This window comes from Gracilinanus agilis, chromosome 3 (assembly GCF_016433145.1).
Source record: "Gracilinanus agilis isolate LMUSP501 chromosome 3, AgileGrace, whole genome shotgun sequence".
In the NCBI taxonomy this organism is placed as follows: domain Eukaryota; kingdom Metazoa; phylum Chordata; class Mammalia; order Didelphimorphia; family Didelphidae; genus Gracilinanus; species Gracilinanus agilis.
The window spans coordinates 656411217-656436247 of NC_058132.1; the positions used below are offsets into that span (position 1 = coordinate 656411217).

The window sequence follows — 25031 nt, forward strand, 5'->3', positions numbered from 1 at the left end:
AGTGACCGAGTGCCCAAACTGCATCCTCATGCTGCATATGAGCTACCCTTTTACTCCAGACAGGGGAGGGAGGAAGCACTCTCATTGGGCTGCCGGTCAGAGGAGGAGGTGAAGTGGGAAATGTCCTCAGGCGCAGTGGAGAGGAGGCGAGGAGCAGCCCCCTCCAGCATGCATGCCATAGTTTCACCAACATGAGCCTAGTGTGCAATATTTCAGCTGTGTGACAGCTATGAGCTTTTGGGGCTCTGACTAGGAAAAATCCTATTAACATAGGACTCTGACAGGGTAATAGACTATGCAAAAGCACCAATCTCAAGAATATATAGACGTAAGGACATCCATTTTCTAGCTAGAATCAGGACGAAGACAACCAGAGCTCTGACCCACAGTACCAAAATTTAAAGGGTACTATTTTCAGCAGTATTGAAATAGCTGAGGCTAACAACTAGTTAGTACAAACAACTAATCAAAATAAGAAGCTACTTGATGGAAGCATTTCCTTTCCTTGGTAGACTGAAGCTTGAGTGAGTTCTTTTAGACTCTGACCCATAGCTTGCCCAGCTATAGCTTGGGATCCAGGGTTCCCGAGTCCCTATCTCACACCCAAGGGGGAGGGTCATGGGATCTCTAATCCTTGGACCGAATTTGTCTTTTAAAAAGTTCATTTGAAGATATATTTTATATAATCTGTTCAAGATCGCCAAATCACCTCTTGTTATTCTGATGATGACAGTGAGTTATTCTTCTATATATTCAATAACACATAATTAAGATTCCTGCCTGAACATACTGTGGCATTTATTGAGAGAACAATAAAAGCATAACTATGAAGTTGGGTAAAAAAATCATCAAATCATTGTGGTCTTATCGCCATTAATTGAGGATAATGGAAGATGAGCTGCTCAGAATAAGACTCAGCAAAGGTTACAAAAATGATAAAGGAATACTTTAAACATACTGGATCCAAATACTTGAAAATAGACAAGATGAGCATATATATGATGATGGCAGTATTTTGATTCCAAAGTCCTGTAAGATTCTGCAAATTTGGAAAGTTCCAAGTGCTTACCTTCAATGGTGCACTGATCTGGGACTGGAATGCTCTTCCCAATTTCCATGACATATGCTTTCACTTTGCTGAGATTTTCCTTTAAATGCAAATAGAGCTTATCTTGGTATTCCACATGACTTTGTGTAGTCTCTGGTGTTTCTTCATGGCCATTCTCTTTAACTGTTTCTGGCAAGTTCTCAGATTCTGCCCATTTACTACTTGGGTGTGAAATTGAAGAAATTTCCAGCTGTGATTCTTCAGTGTCTGTCTTAAAGGGTGAATTGTAATTTTCTTGGTTAAGCACATCTATTTCTGAAAAAGAGATGCTGGTCATTACATCTCCATTCTCAACACCTTGCTCATCATCTGAATTTGTATGGTTTAGGTGTGCGGCATGCAAAGCTAAACTTTTTGACCTACAATGAAAACAAAGGAAAAATTAACATGATTTAAAAAAAAAAAGATGAGTGGATTTCAAATGAGAAAAAGGTAACAAGAAGGCAGCTTCCAGAGTCAGCCCTGATTCCTGGACTGGCTAAAAGGTTGCCTTGAAAGGAATTTACTGAACACCTCAATGATGTTACCAAGTGAAGCATAAGAATCCAATGACTTGAACTGATTTGTGAAGATTCAGGTCATTAACAGCATAGGAGTATATTCTAAGTCAAGGATCCAAGAACTCAGAGTTAAAATGAACTTGCATTGGCAAGAAGAACCCTAAACTATTTCCACATTTCCAGGACGTGTAATTTTATCAGTGTGATTGCTCCCTCCTCAGCTATGGATCATAACTTTTTGGTAACTCATTTGAGCTTCAAGATTTGCTGGAGCCATGAAATTTGTTCCCCTAACAACCAGGCTGGTGATGAGACTCCCTTAACTTACCTAAGACTGGTTAGCAGGCAGCAGCCCATTACTGGCTCCATTCTCTAAGCTATTCTACTTTGGCGAGCCCTCTGGGAGCTCATTTTCTGATGGTGTAGCTTTCACCAACATGGGGTCACCTTCACAACACAATAAAATAATGGAGGAGGAGCAGAGAACATTATATAGATATTATAGGTGTGCATATATATCTATATCTCTCTCTCTATCTATCTATCTATATCTATCTATCTATCTATCTATCTATCTATCTATCTCTGTGTGTGTTAGTCATTTTTCAGTTGTTTCTGACTCTGTATCCATTTGAAATTTTCTTGGCAGAGGTGCTGGAGTGATTTATTATTTCCTTCTTCAGCTCATTTTACAGATGAGGAAACTGAGGCAAACAAGGTTAAGTGATTTGTCTAGGTTCAAATAGAAAGTAAGTATCTGAGGCCAAATTTGAACTCAAAAAGATGAATCTTCCTGACTCCAAGCCTGGCACTTTATCCACCCAGCCTCCTAGCTGACTATACACATAAATATACCCACATACATACATATATGTGTATATGTATATATGCAAATATATGTATATGCACATATATAGATAGATACACACATGCATGTATATCTTGGGGTTTTAATTTCAAAGATAATCTACTGAGTCATTTGAATTTTTATTGCCAATACTGTTAATCTATTTTAAAAAATAATTTTCATTGAAATTCTAGCACACTATGAGTCTTGCTCTTCCAGAGAGTAATCTCTTAAAAATAAAGAAATAAAGAAAAAAAAAAGAAGAAAACATTAATGCTTAAACAAAAGGAATCAACAGATCTCCAAAGTTTGACGCTACATGCAATGTTTCATTCTCACTGTCTTTCACCTCTGAAAAAAAAATAGGCATCTCGGTTCTTTGTATTTTTAAAAGATTTAGATAGTGCCTTCCTCACAGAGCACAGAAAGATCTTAATAAATGTTTATTGATTATAGGGTCATAGACCTAGAGCAAAAAGAGACCCCAGAGACCATCTAGTTCAACCTCCTCATTTTAAAGATGCATGTCAAATTGAATTTGACTTTTCTTCTTTTCCTTCCAATGAGACAATGAATTCTGAGTGCTCTTTGTAAACCCTAGATGCCAGTAGTCGTTATGGCTGCTAGGTGGCTCGGTGGAGAGTGCTAGGTCTGGAGTTAGGAAAATTCATCTTTGTGAGTTCAAACCTGGCCTCAGACACTTAGTAGCTGTGTGACCCTGGGCAAATCACTTCACCTGCATGCTTCAGTTTCCTCATCTGTAAAATGAGCTGAAGAAGGAAATGGCAAACCACTCCAGTATCTTTACCAAGAAAACCCCAAATGGGGTCACAAAGAGTCAGACATGACTCAAAATGACTAAACCACAACAGTTACCTATTACCACCATCATCAAAAAAGACACCAAATAATTCAAGAATTAAATTCCTGATAGACACACATATTGGATATTTAAATCATCCTCATAGCACTGAAACAAATCTTCATAACAAAACCGATGGCGAACCTGAAATTCACAGGCTTCCTACCTGTTAAATCTCATATCTTTTCTTTCTTCCTTTGGGACCTGACTGAGGCTATGTCTTCGAACAGAACCAGGAGGACTGTTCTCCCCATTTATTTTTTCTTCAAAAGCTTGAATCTTAACTTGAAGCTTTTCATCCTCTTCATTTCCATTAACTGCAGCAGATTTGAGGTCTTCTAATGGTTCTGAAGGTTCCTTTTCAGGCTCACTTTCCCTCCTAAAGGAACACAAATGATTGAGTTAAAAGCTGTCATTCTGTCTTCTGGGAGTAGTGTCATTGTCTCTTTAACTGCCTTTCAATTGGAATGACAAACTTTGCCTAGTGAAATAATCTTTAAAAGATAATTCGATTTTAAAAACATTTATTAAGTGTCTCCTCGGTGTCAGACAATGTGCAAAATACCAGTGATACAAAGACAAAAACAAACCTATCCCTGCCTACTAGGAGTAGGACAAAACACGTATGAAAAAGACTCTAAGAAATTATTTACAAGGTAATAAAATGGAATTCAAGGAAGAGATCCAGCTAAGTTGGGCTTTGAAGAAATCAATCAGCAAGTATTTATGAAGCTTCTATTCACCCTGGGCACCATCAAGGGTGCCGGGGAGACAGACAGAGACAAAGAATGAAAGAATCTCGGGGAGACAGAGACAAAGAATGAAAGAAAGAATCTCTGTTTGCAAAAAGCAGATGGAGATTCAGTGAGGTGGAGATGAGAGATGATACGGCAAAAGCAAGCCAGCTTTCTGACGTATTATAACATGAAAAACTAGTCACTGGGCATTTCTCTAGTGCCTGAGTTTTCACAAAGCACGTACATTAACTTGTTCGATCCTCACAAAAGCCCCATAACGTAGACCCTATTACAATCCCCATTTTACCAAGGAGAAATCTGATATACAGAGAAGGTGAATGACTTGTCCAGGGTCACACAGTAAGTTCTTGACTATGTCTTAGACTTGGACCACTGTCCGATCTAACTGCTACTGTATTAAATATCATTAGGGTCAAAGCAAGTCGATTCCAAGTGTGGATCGGGCCATTTGTTCATTGATTCTTCTATTTATTTCTTCGATATTGATTTTGTGCCTGCCAATGCAAGGCTCTGGGTTAGGTGTTAAGAGGCCTTTAAAGTTTCCTAAGACACAATGGTAGCATCCACAGGCCATGGATTCTCTAGCAAAGCACTTTCTCTTGCCAGCCGACCATTCTGAAAGCTGTTTCCTGTTTGGCCAGGCTGCCTGCCGCGCTGATATATTTTCCTGCAAAAGTGACAAAAACATAATAGTGCAGAGCCAGCGGTAGGCAGGCTAAAGGCCACCTTTGGACAGAAAGCCCTCCCCGAGGGTACAGTGGATGCACCCTCTGGAGGCTAGCAGGCACTTTCTTGAAACCATGAGCTTTGGGGGGATTTGGAAACAGATGATGGTAAATAGCTCAATGATCAAATAAACATTTTTCTTTGGGCTACTTCATGGGATTTTGAATGCCTGAGCATTGTGGGCTAGGCTTAGGATAAGCAATACACATCTTCAAAGACAAAAATCAAAGCAGGACCTGATCTGCCATCAAGGAGCTCATGTTCAGTTGGACGGGCACCACACACTAAGAGATAAATAAATATATCCAAACTACAGTAGCAATGAAAAGCTTCCTTCTCTAGAGGGAAGAACCCCGAAAGAACTGAACTCCCACTTGTGAAAAATCTCATGGGTAATCCTGATGGCCTGGATACATTCAAAATAATTGCAGTAGGGGGTAGCTCAGTGGATTGAGAGTCAGACCTAGAAACAGGAGGTCCTAGGTTCAAATATGGCCTCAGACACTTCCCAGCTGTGTGACCCTGGGCAAGTCACTTGACCCTCATTGCCTAAAAATCATCATCATCATCATCATCATCATCATCATCATCATCATCATCATCATCATCATCGCAGTAATAGCAGTAGCAATAAATATATGGCTTCAGTGTTTTCTCTTGGTCTCTGTAGTCTGTTGTTGCTCAATCATTGAGGCATGGCCAACTCTTTGTGACCCCAAGGGCCATAACTATCCATGAGGTTTCCTTGGCAAGGACACTAGATTGGTTTTCAACTCCAGTGAAATTCTTTATCAGTGTGTCTTTTTTGTGAGATTATCAGAAATTAAGTGACTTGCTTAGGGTCACACAGTTTTCCACTCCAGTGAAATTCTTTTCCAGTGTGTCCTTTTAGGGAGATTATCAGAAATTAAGTGACTTGCTTAGGGTCACACAGCTAGGAAGTATCTGAGGCCAGATTTGAATTCAGTTTTTGCCTCCAGGTCCGGTATTATATGGACTGAGCTACTTAGCTGCTTCCTCATGAATCCTGGGGATATTTTTAAAATTTATCCACCATCTTTGTTTCGAGGATTTCCATGAAATTTTCTCTTCTCCAGAGCAAACACCACATTCTTTCAATGGTTCCTCATGGGAGGCTACCCAGATATATCCTAATTGATTCATGGGATAGGATAGAACTTTGATCTCATTAAATATGGAGATCTCCCAATGAGGAAACTCCCTGTAAAAAGTGTAGATAAATACTTTCTTTGGGATTTACAGTTTCAGAGCTCCCTGAAGTGCCCAGGAAGTGAGGGTCAGTCACACAGCCAATATGTGTCAGAGAGAAGATAATCTTTTTGACTCCAAAGCTGACTTTCCTTCCATTACACCATGCTGGCTCTCTCTTAAACTATGGCACTCAGAACTGATCACAGGCTTTCACTTATGGCCTTGATTAAATACTTGGGACAACTCAACAGTGAATGACATCAGCTGTTTATTAAATTACTACAGCTAGGATGCTTCAACTTAAATAATATAAAAAAAGTAATGTACAACCTTCCCCTCTCCCCTGCCTACATCTCAGATGTTATGTATTATGGGAAATTTTAATTCTTCTAATATATGAACTGTGAGTCAGAACAGGAAGTTCTTCTTGTAATTGGGACTTTAAAATTATTGATTTTTTTTCCTCTTAAGCTCCAGGCTATAATAACTATGATAGAAATATTCAAGCCGAAGAGAACATTTTTCTTCCACAAAATTTCAAGCTACTAAATTTGTTTCTAGCACACAATTGTTAATCCATGTTTTAGATGATGCTTAGCCTCAAATAGTTCTCATTCATAATATTTATATTTGTCATGTCTCAAAGATTGGTTTTCAAAATCTTCACCTATCCAATATATTGTGGGAATTGAGAAGAAACTGCATAGAGACACAGACTCAAGCTCCCCAGACTCCCTCACTCCTCTATGAGAATGCAAAATGAAACATATCTTGATTCCACTGATGCAAAAGAGAGTCCTACTTGGGTATAAGATGTAATAAGTTATGTGAAGAGTGAATCAAACTCTCTTTGTCTATCAATCAGCAACGTTTAAGGTAATCCATCAAAAACTTAAGTACCCCTACTTAGTACCTTACCAATCACCACGTATGAGAGTTCACGAGTCACTTGCTAGAGCAGGTGACAACTCCAGAGGTCATTCTCCACTCCCCTCCCCCACTGTGATTGGTTCCAATAAAGTGGGGGAGTGACAGGAAGTGATGTGGAGAAACCTGCTTAAAAAGACAAGCTTGAGGATTCAGTGAGGCTTTGCATTGGTGAGCCAGACTAGAGGGGGAGACTCTTTCCCTGGATCTTGCATCAGTTTGTGGTGGTGAGTGGACGGATTCCTTCCTTGGTTCTTTGGTGAGAAGATGCTCTCTATTTGGTGATTTGTTGAGACACTCTCTTCAGCGTGAGTTCTGGTGAGATTCTTGGCCATCTTAGCTTCGTGTGCAACGTGGGATTCTTCAGCTTCTCCTGGTTCTTCGGATTTCAGCTTCCTAATTAGGACTTTGGATTCTGGTGAGATTTGCTTTCAGATTTGCATTTGCGGTCTGGAGACATTAGGATTAAACTCAGGGTATTTGTAGCTAGGCAGTACTTTCTGTCTCTTTATCTACATTTTTCCATATTCACTCTTTCTAGCTCTTTGTAAATAAAGCTGCTAAAAGTAATTTTAACTTAAGGGGTGATATTTTAAAATCTGCAACAACAATATTACTTTAGAATTCTCATATTTAAAATAAAACCTAAATTTAAATTCTTATAGTTACCTATAGGTAGACACATACAAACATATAGAGCAGGGGTTGGCAACCTTTTTGGCCATCAGAGCCATAAACGCAACATTTTTAAAAATGTAATTTTGTGAGAGCCATACAGCGCTCACAGTGCCACTCCTGTAACAGTGCCTGAAAAAAAATGGACTTTATGGCTCCTGCAGAAAGCCAGATCCGGCCCTCAAAAGAGCCAGATATGGCTCAGGGGTTGCAGACCCCTGAGATAGAGAGACAGATAGATAGATAGATGGAGAGACACAGGCAGAGAGACAGCCAGACAGTCAGATAGATAGAAAGACAGACAGATAGATAGATTAGGTACATAGAGACATACGTAGATACATAGATATATGGATACATAGGCAAATATGCAGATAAGTAGATAAATAGATGATGATAGAAGATAGGATATGAAAATAGAAGTAGACAAATTGATAGTCAGCTAGGTGGTTCAGTGGATAATATGTTGGACTCATCTTCCTGACTTCAAATTCAGTCTTAGACACTAGCTGTGTGATCCTCGGTGAGGCACGTATGCTTGGGCCTTAATTTCCTCATCTGTAAAGTATGGAGAAAAAGTGGCAAACCATGCCGATATCTTTAAGAAAATAGCATATGGTCTCATAAAGAGTTGTACACAACTGAAAATGATTCAACAATGAAAAGACTGATAATACCTAGTGCCTTTTCAGTGCCATATCAATCAAAATACCCACAAATTATTTTATAGAGCTATGAAAATAATAAAATTCATTTTGAAGAATGAAAAGTCAAGAAAATCAAGGAAATTCATGAAAAAAAATGGCTTAGCTGTGCCAGACCTCAAATTGTATTATAAAATGCCAACCATCAAAACAATTTGGTACTGGCTAAGAAAAAGAATAGTAGATCATGGAAGAGATTAGGCATTCAATACATAGTAGTAAATGACCATCCCAAACAACCATGCTTTTGGAAGCACTCACTATTCAATGAAAACTACTGTGAAAATGGAAAATAGTATGGCAAAAATGAGGCACAGATCAACACCTCACACCATATGCCAAAGTAAAGTCAAAATTGATACACGATTTAAAAATAAAGAGGGATGCCATAAGCAAACTAGGGGAGCACAAAAATAGTTTACTATGGAAAAATAAAAACAATTATGACCAAACATGACATAGAAAATATTGTAATTGACTAAATTAAATTAAAAAGATTTTGCACAAACAGAACCAATGCAACCAAGAATAAAAGACAAACAACAAACTGCGGAAAAAAATCTTTATAATAAGAGACAAAAGCTTCATTTCTCAAATATATAGAGAACAAAGTAAAAATGAAAAGCATTCCCCAATTGAAAAGTCATCAAAGGATATGAACAGGCAATTCTCAGTTGAAGAAATTAAAACTATCTTTAGCCATATGAAAATATGCTCCAAATCACTATTAGAGAAATGAAAATTAAAAAAACTCTGAGGTATCACCTCATGCCTATGAGACTGCCTAATATAAAGAAAAATGATAATTGTTGAAGGGAATGTGGAAAAATTGGGATGCTAATACACTCTTAATGGAGCTATGAAGTGATACAACCATTCTGAAGAGCTATTTGGAACCATACCCAAAGGGCCATAAAACTGTACATACTCTTTGACCCAGCAATATCATTTTTAGGTCTATATGCCAAGAGATAAAAAAAAAATGGAAAAGACCTATTTGAACAAAAATATGCATATCAGTTCTATTTGGGTAGCAAAATTTGATGTGGGAAAGGCTGAACAAGTTGTGGTAGATAATTATAATGGAATAATACTGTGCCATAAGACATTATGAACAAGATGATCACAAAAAACCTGGATAGACTCATATAAAGTGATGCAAAATGAAATTGAGTAAAATCAGGAGGATGTTGTACACAGTAACAACAATAGTGTATCATAATCAACCGTGAATGACTTAAGAATTATCAACAATGACACAGGACATCTCCAAGTGACTCGTGACAAAGAAGGCTATCCACAGAAGAAATTGATGCAGCCTTAATACAGATTGAAGTGTATCATTCTTCATTTTATTTCCTCCAAGAATTTTTCTCTAATGTAAATGGTATGTGTCTTCTTTCAGAACACAATGAACATGAAAATATGTATTATGTGATAACTCCAGTATGCCCTATATCATGTCTTGGGAAGGTGGAGGACTAGGAGAGAGGGAGAGAACATGGATTACAAAATGCCAGAAAAGAATTATTAAAAATTATAGACATGTAATTTGGAAAAATTAAAAATGTAAAAAAAGATAATAACTAACTAGCCAGCAAATAGGTAGGTTGACAGATAGTAGATAATGAGCTAACTGGATGATAGGCTAGATAAGTAGATAGACAGTAGGTAAGTTGACAGATAGATAGGTGACGGATTGAGAGATGATAGAGACAAAGATTTAGAATCAGAGAGAGAACATTTTATCATGTCATTTAGTTGCCATGACAAGAAGTTTGACTGTTTCCTACTAATCTCATCAAAAGTGTCTTGACTACATATGTACTTGACCCTAATAAAAGCTGGCATAAAGATAATTATTTGTTGATGGTTTCAGTAACATTTTTAGGTATTTTTAATAATTTTTTAATTAATAACTTTTTAAAAATATTTTTCCTCAACTACCTGTAATAACAATTTTCAACATAAATTTTCCAAAATTATAAGATCCAAATTGTTTCCCTCCTTCCCTTCCTTCTCCACTTCCTGATCTAATAAACAATTTGATCTGAGTTATACAAGTATTTTCATGCAAAATATACTTTCGTGTTGGTCATTGTTGTAATACAATACTCATATAAATCCAAAATCCCAAATTAAAACCATAAATAAAATAATGTGAAAAATAGTAAGCTTTGGTCTGTATTTGGACTCCAACAATTCTTTTTCTGGAGGTGGATAGCATTCTTTGTCATAAATTCAAAATTGTCCTGGATAATTGTATTGCTGAGAGTAGTTAAGTCTTTCACAGTTGATCATCATAAAATATTGCTGTTACTATGTACAAAAGTCTCCTGGTTCTGTTTATTTCACTCTGAATCATTTTGTGTAGGGTATTTGCAGCTTTTTCTGAAATGGTCCTGCTCATCTTTTTTTTTTTTTTTCTTTCTTTCTTTCTTATTTTTACCTGGTTTATTTTGATTTAATTGATTAACTTAATGCAGAGGTCAAGTAAGCTTCACTCATACATAAATGAGGAAACCGAGTCTTGGATAAAGAAGGCTTTTTTTATACCCCCAAAAGATACCTTGTGGCCCTCAAGCCTAGAGTTTAGGCCTTTTGGCTCTCATTCAGTACTCTGCATAGTATGTTATTAGGTTAGGCCACCCAGCAAAAATCTTTCCTGGGCCAGGGAAAGATGGATAGTTAGATGTTGATGTTAATGATGATGTTGATGCTGATGACAGTGATGTTGTTGTTGTGAATGATGATGATGATATTAATGTTGATGATGTTGAAGATGTTATTGATGAGGATGATGTTGGTGATGTTGATGATGATGATGATTGAATTTGGAACAGGAGGTTTTCCTTCCATTTGAACCTTTCTGACCCTTCCCACTGTAATGATTAAGATTTTCTTGGAGATTGTCTCCAACCTCTTGCATCCTTTTATTGTATTGGTCTTCTCTCCCCCACCCTACCATGTTCTTCTTTATGAAATATAAAATTACCCCATTTTATTTCTTTTCCCATTTCTCCTAGTATTATCCTCTTTTTTACTCCTAGTTTGTATATATGTGTTTTTTTATATTTTATCATATACAGTTGTCACTGTTCCCTCTAAGTATGCTTCTTCTAGCTACCTTGATAATAATAACAATTTTCAAGAACTACCAATATCATGTTTTCTTATAGAAATACAAATCATTTGAACTTATTGAGTCCCTTAAAACAGTTTTTTTAGTTTGTTTTTTTCCCTTTCTTAATGACGTTTTGGTGATTCTCTTGAGTTCTGTGATTGAGTCTCAATTTTCTGTTTAAGTCAGGTCTTTTCTTTATGACTGTTTGGAAGTCTTCTGTTTTATTAAATGACCACACTTTCCCCTACAACAACATAGTCAATTTTGCTGGATAGTTGATTCTTGATTGTAGACCCAGGTCCTATGCTTTCCAGAATATCATATTCCATGACTTCTGGTCTTTCAATTGGATGCAGCCAAGTCCTATGCTATCTTAGCTGTGGTTCCATGATATTTAAATAGTTATTTCTTCATCTGAAAATTGCTTGCTCATAGTCTTTGACCATTTATTAACTGGGGAATGATTTGTAGTCTTTTAAAATTGTCTTAGTTCCCTATATATTTGAGAAATAAAACCTTTATCAGAGAAATTAGTTATAAATGTTTTTATCTAGCTTGTTGTTCCTCTCTAATCTTGGTTACAGTGGTTTTGTTTGTACAAAACCTTTTAAATTCAGTATAATGAAAATTATTCATTGTTCATCTTGAAATATTCTCTCGAGATCTTTTTATCACCTCCAGATAATTTGATAATGACAATAATGATGATAATGATGGTTTTGTTGATAAGAAAGAAGCAGACATGGACATGTCTTTCTGTCAGCTCATGATGCTGCTTCTGCTGCTGGGGCTTATTTTACATACTTCAAGACTCACTTCACACAAAAGAACTCCCTCAAAACTTTGCATTTGTGTAGAAACACAAATTATGTCATATCAAAATACAAAGATTCTCAATAGCTTCCAAATAGAACAAGGCTAAGGTCAAATTTTGGCTGGGTCCTTATCAGAAAGCTGTGACAGGGAACATTTTCTCCAGGGCAAAATGCCCCTCTTGGAGGAATTTATGACTTTGAGTGTCTGAACTACTTTTGAAACAAAAACAGTTGTATTTCTGACCAAAGGAGAGAATGATAACCTCTTAACTGCTGGATTGCTAGGAGCTTAAAGCTTTTCATTAAGGAAAGGTGTGGATCAGAAAAAGAGTCAAAAGAGGAGTCTCAGATTTTTATCTATTTGAAACGGTTTCTCTTATTGGCTTCCCACCATTCTCTATCTCTTGTTTGGTCATAAATCCTCCCTTTCTCCATAGATCTGACAGGTAAATTATTCTACGTTCCCCTCATTTACTTATGGTATCATCCTTTATGTCTAAAACATATACCCATTTTTATCTTATCTTGGAATAGGGTGAGATATTGGTCTATACCTAGTTTCTGCCATACTGTTTTCCAGTGTTCCCAGCAGTTTTTTCATTTACCCTGTGTTTATAACTTTTAAATGTTTTTTCATGTCTTTGGGATCTTCCCCTCCATCAGATTCTAATTCCTCAACAAATTATATCACTTCCAGGATGAAATGAATCTCCTCCATGTGCATGCAATCTAATCCAATTATTCCCATTTTATTTATTCACTTTAGGTCTATTTCTATCTCCTCTTTCAGCACAGCAGGAATTCTGATGGTTAGAGTCCAAGTATGGTGGCTGTGTTGTTCTTGATGGTGAAAACAACTTGCTATAAAAAATCTTTTCAGATTCCATTTTTCATCTGATATCAGAATAACTCCCTAAGTAGGTCTTTTGCCAAACTTACTTGGTTTCAATTTCCATTGTTCCTTTCAGCATTATACAGTAATACTTATAATCAATTTATCATTCTTCCTCCACAAGATTTTACAAATTAGTTTATATTATAAATTTATGTTGATAGTGGTCAGATTTCTTCATCTCTGCTTGGCAAGTAAACCAAGACTTTGCTGACTAAGATGATTATTAAGCTCTTTTGGTTTCCTTGCTCTGTATATAAAAACTTCACATTACTTAATCTTCTGTTTATAAAATTATTGTAGTCATTTCTATTGTCTATTACTCTTTATTTTTCATTGTCAACAACTTGCTTAAATAGGTCAGATTGAATAATTTTACTTGCATGTCCTATAGTCTATCATTATTTTTCTTTCTAGCCTTAAGGTAGTTCTGGTTTTTGTTCTCTCAAGTTCATGATCTGATTATACACAGATTGATTCAGGGAAGACTCCTCAATGATTTTTTTCTATTTGTTAAAAATATGATCAATTTAATTTTTTATGACATTATTTGGTGCCCATCATAATCCTCTCTTGAAGAAAGTATTCATGGTATAAACAGATAAAGCTTGGTATAGTTTATTAGTGTTTGAATTCTTATTCCTTAAAGTATAACCAATGCTTTATAATAATATACTCATTACCATCTTCACTTCTTCCTACCTTTGCATTTAATTTTACTAAGCAACAAGGAATATTTTGATTTAATTTGGGGCTCTTATCAAAATCATCACAAAAATTTCATTTCCACTTCACCTTCTGAAATCAAATATTGTAAATACTTTCATAATAGTCTTTGTGCAAATATTTTTAATATTTTTACAGTACAAGATGATGAAATGTCCCTTGAAATCATGTGCTTTGTTGGCTCTGGACATATGATAAAACTAACTCTATTGACTTCTTTCTTTGCTTTTCCAAAGAGAGTCTGTATGAGCAGCTTAGTGCCTCAGTGGCTAAAGAGCTAGGCCTAGAGATGAAAGGTCCTAGGTTCATATCTGGCCTTAGACAGTTCCTAGCTATGTGACCTTGGACATGTATCTTAACATTAGTTGTTTAGCCCTTACTAGTCTTCTTCCTTGGAACTGATATTACTGATTCTAAGACAGAAGATAAGGGTTTAAAACAAACAAACAAAAGAGAACCACATTTCCATTTAGCTGCATCCTCCTTTTCCCTTTCTTTAAAACAAAATGTTAACATTGATATGAATACCTGTCCCTCTCCTTATAAATATTCCACTCTTGATCTTTCAACCAGGATTTCACACTTAAAGTGCTGACTTCCAAGTTCAAATTTAGAAATGATCTGAAAATTGTGATTTGTAGCACTCTCTGTCCCCTTTTACACCTCTCTGCTGCTATCACTATCAAAGGCAAATAGAGCCACAGAGAACTGAGGCTCCACAGAGTCCACAGAGAAGACAATTTTATATATATATTTTTTTGTTTTGTGAGTCATCATATTCTAAGAATTAATTATAAAGCGACCATTGTGTTGGTAATGAGACATACCATACCTCGAGAGAGGTTTTTCCTTGGAAAATAGATTCAATCTGTTGTTAAGACTTTCCAGCAGGTTGACAGCTACCATCTACAAATTTATTTAAGTCACTGATTATCTGATAACATTCTCACTGCATATAATTCTTGTCAAGCAGCAGAAATATAACAAATATTTATTTTATAATGAATGAATGAATATCATTAGGGTAAAACCAAGCAAGGGCAGCTTTAAGACCCTTAGAATCAAGTGCATAGCCTTCAAGAACCCAGGATTATCTTCTTGCTATGATGAATTTTCTGAGGGTTCAATTTCATGAGCATACTGTAATCACTATAACATTTGGAAATAAAGGTGCTAGTGTCATACCTATCAAACTACCAAGAAACTTTTTTACTGAATTAGAAAAAACTATAAAAAAGTTCATTCAGAAGAACAAAAGATAAAAAATATCAAGGGAAATAATAAAAAAAAATGTGAAGGAAGGCAGTCTAGCAGTACCAGATATTAAACTATACTACAAAGCAGCAGTCATCAAAACAATATGGTACTGGTGAAGAGACAGAAGGGAGGATTGGTGGAATAGACTTGGGGAAAGTGACCTCAGCAAGACAGTCTATGATAAACCCAAAGAGCCCAGCTTTTGGGACAAAAATCCACTATTTGACAAAAACTGCTGGGAAAATTGGAAAACAGTATGGGAGAGGATTGGGTCTATATCAACATTTCACACCCTACACCAAGATAAATTCAGAATGGGTGAATGACTTGAATATGAAGAAGGAAACTATAAGTAAATTAGGTGAACACAGAATAGTATGCTTGTCTGATCTTTGGGAAAGGAAAGATTTTAAAACCAAACAAGAGTTAGAAAAAAATTACAAAACATAAAATAAATAATTTTGATTACATTACAATAAAAAGGTTTTGTACAAACAAAACCAATGCAACCAAAATTATAAGGCAAGCAACAAATTGGGAAAAAATCTTTATAACAAAAAACTCTGACAAAGGTCTAATTATTCAAATATATAAGGATCTAAATCAATTATACAAAAATCAAGCCATTCCCCAATTGATAAATGGGCAAAGGACATGAATAGGCAATTTTCAGATAAAGAAATCAAAACTATCAATAAGCACATGAGAAAGTGTTCTAAATCTCTCATAATTAGAGAAATGCACATCAAATCCATTTGACCCAACCATTCTGGATGGCAATTTGGAACTATGCCCAAAGGGCTTTAAATGACTCTCTGCCCTTTGATGCGGCCATACCACTGCTGGGTTTATATCCCAAAGAGATCATAAGGAAAAAGATATGTACAAAAATATTTATAGCTGCACTATTTGTGGTGGCAAAAAATTGGAAAATGAGGGTATGCCCTTCGATTGAGGAATGGCTGAACAAATTGTGGTATCTGTTGGTGATGGAATATTATTGTGCTGAAAGGAATAATGAACTGGAGGAATTCCATGTGAACTGGAAAGACCTCCAGGAATTGATGCAGAAGGAAAGGAGCAGAGCCAGAAGAACATTGTACACAGAGACCAATACACTGTAGTAGAATTGAATGTAGGACTTCTGTACTAGCAGCAATGCAATGATTCAGGACCATTCTGAGGGACTTAAGAGAAAGACTGCTATTTACACCCAAAGAAAGAACTGTGAGAGTAGAAACACAGAAGGAAAACAACTGCTTGAACACATGAGTTGATGAGGATGTGACTTGGGATGTAGACTCTAAATGACCACCCCAGTACAACTATCAATGATATGGAATTAGGTCTTGATCAATGACACATGTAAAACCCAGTATAATTGTGCTGTGCATCAGCTATGGGGAGGGTGCGGGGGACTTTGTGGGGGAGGGAAAGAACATGAATCATGTGACCATGGAAAAATATTCTAGAAAAGAAAACAAAAAGTGCTAGGAATAGTATAGAAAGATAAGATTCTTGCCATTTTAAAATAGACACTCTTCTCCAGCTAACTTTTACACTTAGCAATAATGCAAATAAGTGTTATTTCCTACTTGAGCTTTCTCACCAGAAGAAGAACTATTGGAATTATTTTATGTTGCCAGTTTGCATTATATCACTGTCATATTCTTACCCCTGGCCCAAAGGCTTAGTGACAGGTAAAGCATGGAAGTAGTCAGTGACTGGGGACAAGTCATTGGAAAAAACAAAATTTAAAGCCTGAGCACTCTGAGGCTAACCCAAGAGAAATACCCATATGTGGCTTTGTTTGCCACCACCTCTCCAACCCTGCTTCCTTCCACCTGGTCCTGCTGGAGAACAGAGGTTCTCTGGATGGAAGATAGGGAGAGGTTGCCATTCAGTCTGGGGAACTGGGAAGGATAAGAGGAAAATGCAGGCTGGTCCTAATTATAACCATCATTCTAGTTCCTTTTTGCTTCTTTGTTCTCTTTGAAAATAAGGATGTGGGTCTGGGAAATAGCAGCATCTTTTGAAATAAGCTTCTCCAAGAATAAAGACAACCCTATTTCCCCCTTCTACCAAAAGGAAATCTTTCTTAATATGAAGCATTTGGGGGAAGCATGGAAAGGAAGGAGAGGAGGATGAAGGATGTTGGGTGTTGTTATTTTTTTTTCCATTTGTCAGATTTAAGTCCAGAGGTAACTTTATAGAGTTGTTTGCCAGTATTCCGTAATCCCCTAAATATTAACTTGGCCCAAACTCAGCAAGCCACATTAGGGGAGGTTCATATGATTTCCAGGCTGGATGGTTTCTGGTCTCAGCTGCCAAAGGCAAGTTTTTAAAAACATCTCTTGGGATGCCCAGGGGGAGGCTTCATTACCTCCCACTTGGGTAAGCCTAAGCTCCCCTTAATAACAAATTGTCCTATTGGCAAGAAGCAAATCTCACTATGTAAGGAAGATGAGACTGTAAACCTTGTAGGGGGTCAGAAAATTGGCAGACTATCTTAAAGGATCCTTAAATCAAAGAAAAACAACATTAGCATTTGGAAACTGGCTCAAGGTACTATCCAGAACATGTTTTCTTATACTGGTAAACTTTCAGAAAAACATAATGTCTTATATTTGGGAAGTCCTTTCCAGTTTACAAAGTGTGTTCATATGTACTGCTGCTCAATACTCTGTCTCCCTTACCAATCTAATGTATTCCCTTAGCTTTAACACCCTTGGTGAATGGCTCCCAAATTTGTACGATCTGCAGATTTTATAAGCTATCATCTTTTAACTCAAATAATTGAAGGACTGATACAAATCTTCTATGAAAATAGTAGGAATTTAATGATGAATGGATGAATGAATGTTGGATAGAATATGACCAAAGACAGAGCTCTAAAATGCTCAGAACCAGGATATAAGACCAATTATTGTGCATCATAAAAAGGGAAAATTGGATTGAATTATTTAAGGACAAATCATGGAAAGTCAATCTCATTCACTCTTTTTTATGGGGTTGCTAGACCAGTAGGTACTGGAATTCCGTGGATACTGAAGATCTATAACTTATCAAGGCATTTAAGAAAGCCTTGCAATATTCTTATACTCAAAATGAGGAACTATGGACTACATCAGCAGTTCTCAAAATGTGGTCTCAGGACTGCTGGGATTCACAGCAGATTCTTTCAGGACTTCACAAGATTAAAACAATTTCAGAACACTAAGTGATCTTAATATCTAATATGGTCAATATTGTTGATAGATTTAACCCACATCAACAAAAGATCTTTGCAGGATTCTCAATAATTTTTAATAGTATAAAGGGGGTTTGAAACCAAAAAGTTTGATAACTTCCAGACTAGATGATAGTAGATGATTTTTTGTCTGACTATCGGGTATTGATCAACTGTTGTATATAAGCCCAGAAGATGGTATCTAGTGGAATGCCATGAGTCTCTTCAAAATTTCCAGGGAAGTAGTTAAAGGCATGCTCCCCAAACTTGTGCATGTTATGAAGCTAGAAAGGATAATGAACAGATCTGCTCTCAGAGATGAGAGCAAAAGAAATGAACATCAACAGATTAGGACAATGGACTGCCGATTACATTGATATCTCAAGAATCTGTGCTTTTATCATTGCGGGTACTGTCTCCAAAGATACAGATCTCAGCATCTCTGACTGGGTACATAATTTTTAACAGACACCATGGCTAAAAATTTAAGCCTCCGGAGGCTAATTTGATGACAAGCCTCAAATATATTGTGATTCATTTGTTTCTTCAACATAGACTTTTTGTCCACTTGTGAGTCCATATTCAACAATGTTTACAAGCTTCCAGGACCCATCAGAGCTGTGTTGGCAGAACTTTTGAGGACTCAGGGTCATTGCCACAGCATGATGAGGCACTGGAGTAGGAGTTGAAGAGAGGAAATCAAAACCAAAATATTAAATTGAATGGAAGCAAAGGTCAAATTCTGCCCTTATGCTCCAAAAATCAACTGTATAAAGAAGAAAATATGGGAGACATGATGAGAATTTGATTTATATGGAAAATAAGAGGGATCTTTAGTGGATCATGAGCTCCACAGGGGTTAGCAGGGTTATGTGTTTCAAAAATGCCACTCTTCTCTTAGGCTGATGAAGACAATGTGTCTGGTAAAAATATTTTGTCTAGAGAATGGAAGATTAAATTTTTATTAGATTCACTTCTAGACTGGCTGCCTCTGAAGCACTGGCTCCTTTAGAGGATTCCATATTTGAGAAGGGACATTGATTATTGGAGCATTTCAGAGCTAGGTGATCAAAAAGGTGAGGGGACCACAAACTGAGCCTTTTGAGGATCCATTGAAGAAGGTATAGGCATTTCATTTTCCAAAGAGAAGACTCAGGAAAGATAAGAACCATGTTCAGATATTTGAAGAGTTGTCATATAAAAGAGGGGATGGGTTGTACTTGGATTTCAACCAAAAGAGGTTACAGAGAGGTAGATTTCAGTTTAATATTAATATAATCTTTATAACCATTATATGTGCCCAAGACTAGGATGGAATAGCTATAATTGAGTTCCATAGCTGGATGACAATTTGTTGGAAATGACATTAATAGAATTCATAATATAGGTAGGGGATGAACTAGATTAATCTTGAGGTGTTTTATAACCCAAATTCCATGAATTTAGTATTTTATGAAATCTATTATACCTCAAGCCCTGTAATCTCCTTGAAGGCAAGGAATGTAATGTTTGCTTGTATTTGTATTCCCAGTGTTGTGCACAGTACTTGACACATAAACTCCCTCTCTCCCTCCCTTTCTCACTTCTCTCTCCTCTCCTCTCCTCTCCTCTCTGTCTCCATTTCTCTTCTCCTCTCCTCTCCTCTCCTCTCCTCTCCTCTCCTTTTTGTCTTTATTTCTGCCTATCCCTATCTTTGTCTCTGTCTCTCTCAGAATATCTAATAAGACAAATAAGCAAATGCTACGAATGAAGTAAAAGATGAAAACATAATTTACATTAATTTTACTACCTCTTATCTATCATCCTGGTTTCAAAAATAAAGCCATTTGGCCTTTAAAACCCTTTACAAACTGATGCTTCCCTTCATGCACTTTATGTAACAGCCATCCTTGCCCATATCTACTATTCCTTACACCTGACACTCAATCATCTGTCCATGCCTTTTCACTGGCTGGTCCATATTCCAGGAACTTCTCTTCCTGAAGATAGTTCTTCACCTTAAACCCAACAGCCTTGGAAAGAGCAATCTCACCGCCCCCCCCCCCCCACCCCCCAGTGGTCATCCTGCTTCCAGCCCTCACAGTAATCATCTGAGAAGGCATTCTCCTATGGAGAAGGTGCTGGCTATCCTCACCAACTGCCAACCAACTGCTTCTTGTAGGGAAGGAAAGTCAGCCTAGCTGAGGCAGTAAGGTACCTTGTGGGAGAGACAGAAGGCAGTGTGGGCTGGACAGGGCAAATATAGCAACTGCCTTGACCAGTATTGCTCCTCAGATTCTGATGGAGACAATTCAGGATCTTTGGGAATAGCAATGTTTCCAATCCAAGTTCTTCAGCCATCATTTTAGTAAGCCACCCCTATGGAGATTAAGCCTGACAATTACTACAAAATATAGTGAAGTAGCAAAGTAGATAGAGCTCTGCACCCTATATCAGGAAGACCTTAGTTCAAATGCAGCCCAAGTTATTTACCATCTATGTAACCCTGGGCAAATCACTTAACTTCTAATTAATTTGCCTCATCTATAAAATGGGAATAATAATAGCATTTGCTTCCTGGGATTGTTGTGAGAATCAAAAGAGATATTTGTAAAGTATAGCACACTATCTAGGTGGTATATAGTAGGTGTTTAATAAATTCTTGTTTCCTTCCTTCCTTCTCTCCCTTCTCCCTCTCTCCCCTCCCCTCTTCCCTCCTCTTTTCTCTCTCTCTCTCCCTCCATTTCTTCCTTCCTTCCTTCCTTCCTTCCTTCCTTCCTTCCTTCCTTCTCTCCCTTCTCCCTCTCTCCCTCCATTTCTTCCTTCCTTCCATTTCCTATAAGCATAGCTACTAATGAAAGTTCCCCCTACCAAAGTCTGACATTGTCAAATGGTTCAATATCAAAAACAGATATGCTTTTATAGTAGGAAAGATTTAGAAGCAGCAGCAATAGCATTACCATCTCATTTGCCCTGGTACCCTAAGGACCACATGACTTCCAGTTGAAGCCTTCCCATATATTGCTTCTCCCGCTTCCCCCTTTAAAATGGGATTTCTTGAGAGGGACTGACTTTATTTGTCCATTTTCCTTGCCACTTAGCTCAGTGCTTAATAGTTTATTCACTTATTAACTTATGTTATGTTTAGTTTTTTAGAATTCTTGACTCCCTTTAAGACTCAGTTCACATGCTGCCTTATTTAGGGAATCTTTCCTAATCACTGAAGATTTCTAATCATTGAAAGTTTCTTCTTGAAAGTTATTTTCAATTTTCTTCATATCTTATATGTGCCTCCTTATTCATGTTGTAACCCCCATTAGAATTTAAGCTCCTTGAGGGCAGGAACTATTTTTTTGGTCTTTCTTTGTATCCCCAGCCATTAGCACAATTTCTGGCACATAGTAGGTATGTAAAAATGCTTTTTGATTCATGACTAATTAGCAGTTTATGTAAGATATTTCCCCTATGGATTTTGAAATCATATTCATGGAATTATAGATTACTAGCACTGAAAAGGACCTTGGAAGCCATAAAGTGTTAACTTCTCAGCATCATTGGCTCTCTATGGTCTCCTGGGCAGACCGCATTTACAGTATTGTTTTTATTTCTGGGCATCAAAGGTCAGAAAGGATATTAATAATCTGTAGAACTCAGCAGAGGGAAACTAGAATTGCAAAGGGATTTGAGTTTATGCCATAAAGTATGAATATTGAAGGAAAGGACCTGAAATATTTAGCTAAGAAAGAAGAAGACTTTCTTGGTGGGAAGGGAAGGGAATAAACATTTATATAGCACATACTATGAGCCAGGCACTATACTAAGTGCTTTACATCTATTACCAGGACACCATAGCTTTCTTCAAGTATTTGAAAGGATGTCCGTTTGACTTGGTCTGCTTCATTTCAGAGGGCAAAATTAGGAGCGAGGAATAAAAGAAGCAAAAAGGCAAATTTCATCTTGTTATAAGGAAAGAACTTCTAAACAATGGGAAGGTTTCCAAGTCGAATGAGCTGAGTCAAGAGGTAGTAGGCTCCTCCCCATTGGAGCAAAGACTGAATGACCTCTTAGGCAAATAGTAGAATGGAAACTTGGTCAGCTACTGCTTAGACCCAATGACCACCAGGATTCTAGAATTCTGTGCAATCATTGGTCTTGTCCTAGAATTTAGACTAAAACTAAAGGCAGTAAAGTAAATGTTATTTTTCTTATGTAACATAGCTTTGAATGATCAGAATGCTTTTATCTCAAAGGACAAATCACCACCCGAAGATCCTGACAATGCTATAATCTTTTTGCTCACACTTCATGTTGGTGTTCCAATTCTGCTGTGGTTCATTTTGGAGCAAAAATAGCTCATTTGGGTCATTGATCATGGTGGGATCTGGTTGTTTTCCTGACTGGCCATAGTGTCTCATTCTTCCATCCCTTGCTGCTAAATGAATTCCTGAGATACCTTTATAGCTCTTCAGATCATCATAAACATTGCTTAAAAGGAGAAAAAAATAGTTGAGTAAATGAAAAACAGATGGAACATAAATGGTGCCACATGTCAGACTTAACCTCTTCAGGAGAGAAAGAAACAAAGCACCATGATTCCATTCTGGCCCTGTGCATGGATGATGAACAATGCCCATAGCTCCAACCACAAAAAGGAGGAACAATTCAGCTTCCTAAGTGTCTTTTTTATAAAAATGACCATATTAGACCCCTCCGGATTAAAAATAAAGATGACTTCCTTCTCCTTAAAACTTTGGTTTCATTCTTAAACATCACCTTGGTAAGAGAGTAGTCTGCCAAAGTAAGAGGAAAGCACATGTTTTTAATTATAATTCTGAGTAAGCTCATGTAAAGTTTCTTACACCAACAGTTATTCTAAAAGAGTTGGTTTTCTTTGTATAAACACACCATTCCCAGAAGAACGAGTGAACACTCCACAACACTTTTCATACATCATTTCTATGCCATGGTAGATAAGCACTGAATAGTTATTGCAAAGACGTGCTATCAATATGTATTGGGGGGTGGTCAAGGAGCCAGCAAGAAAGAACACATGAGCTGGGTTGATCAGTGAAGACTTAATGGAGAAAATGGGCATGGAGACAGGCCTTGAAGAAGAGGATTCAAGTAAATGGAAAAGAGGGGAAAGGACAAACCATGAGTTTGAAGAATTGAATAACTGCATCAAAGGGACACTCAAAAGTTGTAGATGAAATCTGCTCCCTGTCTTTAGTCTATGATGGATCCAAATATAAATTAAGCCAAGAAGTGACCCAATACCCTTGCATCCTTTGGTTAGATGTCTAATGTCACTCGGAAGCTATTGGGGCAAAGGGACTCCTCCAAATGCAGGAGATCCCTTGAGTTCACAGCTTTTAGAGAAAGTAGACCCCAAGAATTTTAAGATTCACATTCTTGGACAACTAGATAGTTCAGTGGCTTGAGAGCCAGACCCAGAGACAGGAGATTCTTGGTTCAAATCTCACCTCAGACACTTTCTAGCTGTGTCCATCCACCCCAACTGCCTAGCCCTTACCACTTTTCTGCCTTGGAACTAATACTTAGTATCAACTCGAAGATAGAAAGTAATGGTTTAAGAAAAATAGATTTATATTCTGTTAGTTCCATCCCAGCCCTGCCCATACTTTGCTAATACCTCATATAATGATGTTGTCTCTCTAGACAATATTGGATAGGTCATTGGAAAGACAAACACTGAAGCTGAAACTTGAATATGTGGGACATGTAATGAGAAGTCAAGAGTCATTAGAAAAGACTCAGAGGTTGGGAAGGATTAAAGGCAAATAAAGAGGGGGATGGTACAGGTTGAGATAGATGGATAGTGTCATGGAAGCAACAAATATGAGTTTGAACAGACTTTGGGATGTAGTGGAAGATAGAATGGCCTAGGATGCTATGGTCCATTGGGTCTCTAAGTGTCAGACACAACTGAATCAATTAACATCAATAACTATGCTGTCTTCATTCATTTCTCCTCAAATTAACTTTTTACTTCTTTAACCTATAACTCTGATTTGACTCTATTCTTTCAGGGCTGGATCTTTAAAAAATTCAAGGCAGATATGGGTTTAAATAATCTCTCCTCACTCATTTTAAGTTGACTATTAAATATTTATTCATCCTGATCCCTAATCAACTCTCTTTTTTACCATTTGAAAACTTCTGTTCAAGACTTTGGGGCCATAACTAAAAGGAATGGATTCCATTTTGTCTTGGTGGGGTGGAGGGTAGGATGCAAAGGTGAAGGCTCAGGGAGGGTATTATGACTTAAAGACAAGAGACCTAAATACCTAAGCTATCCTCCTCTTCTGCCTTTTTCTTTTCTTCTTTTCTTCTTCCTTCTATTTACTTCCTTCTTGCTTGTTTTTCTTCATGACTTCCATGGCCAATATTCTGATAGGGACCTGGCACATCTTACCACAAATACTGCTTCACGATTGACTGTTCCATATGGACCTATTCACGTCAGCCTTCTTGACACCATGATGGACTTGGCAAAGATGCTTTTGATATCCTCCCTTTGTCTGCTCAGCCAACCTGAGTGGTTGCCAGAGTTTTAGCCTGCTCCTTCACTGGCTTTGATTGGACAGACAAATAGACCAATTATTAGTGGATGAATAGAAGAGTATTCATGACCAGAGTACCATAATATATGGATGGTTTTCTCAATCC

At 37.2% G+C, this 25031-nt stretch overlaps 1 protein-coding gene across 2 annotated transcripts in view; it reads right to left on the reverse strand.

Moving 5' to 3' along the window:
- Window positions 1–799: 799 nt before the first annotated feature.
- LOC123242816 (ventricular zone-expressed PH domain-containing protein homolog 1-like) overlaps window positions 800–25031 on the reverse strand; it is a 110071-nt gene continuing 85839 nt past the window's right edge. The window contains exons 7-8 of one of the 2 annotated variants that reach the window (XM_044670916.1): window positions 3484–3696; window positions 800–1467 (exon numbers count right to left, since the gene is read on the reverse strand). In XM_044670916.1, coding sequence (XP_044526851.1) covers window positions 915–1467; window positions 3484–3696 — 766 coding nt within the window. In that variant the 3' untranslated portion in view covers window positions 800–914. Of the gene's footprint in view, window positions 1468–3483; window positions 3697–25031 lie in introns of those variants that run through there. The other variant, XM_044670917.1, reaches the window with a different exon arrangement.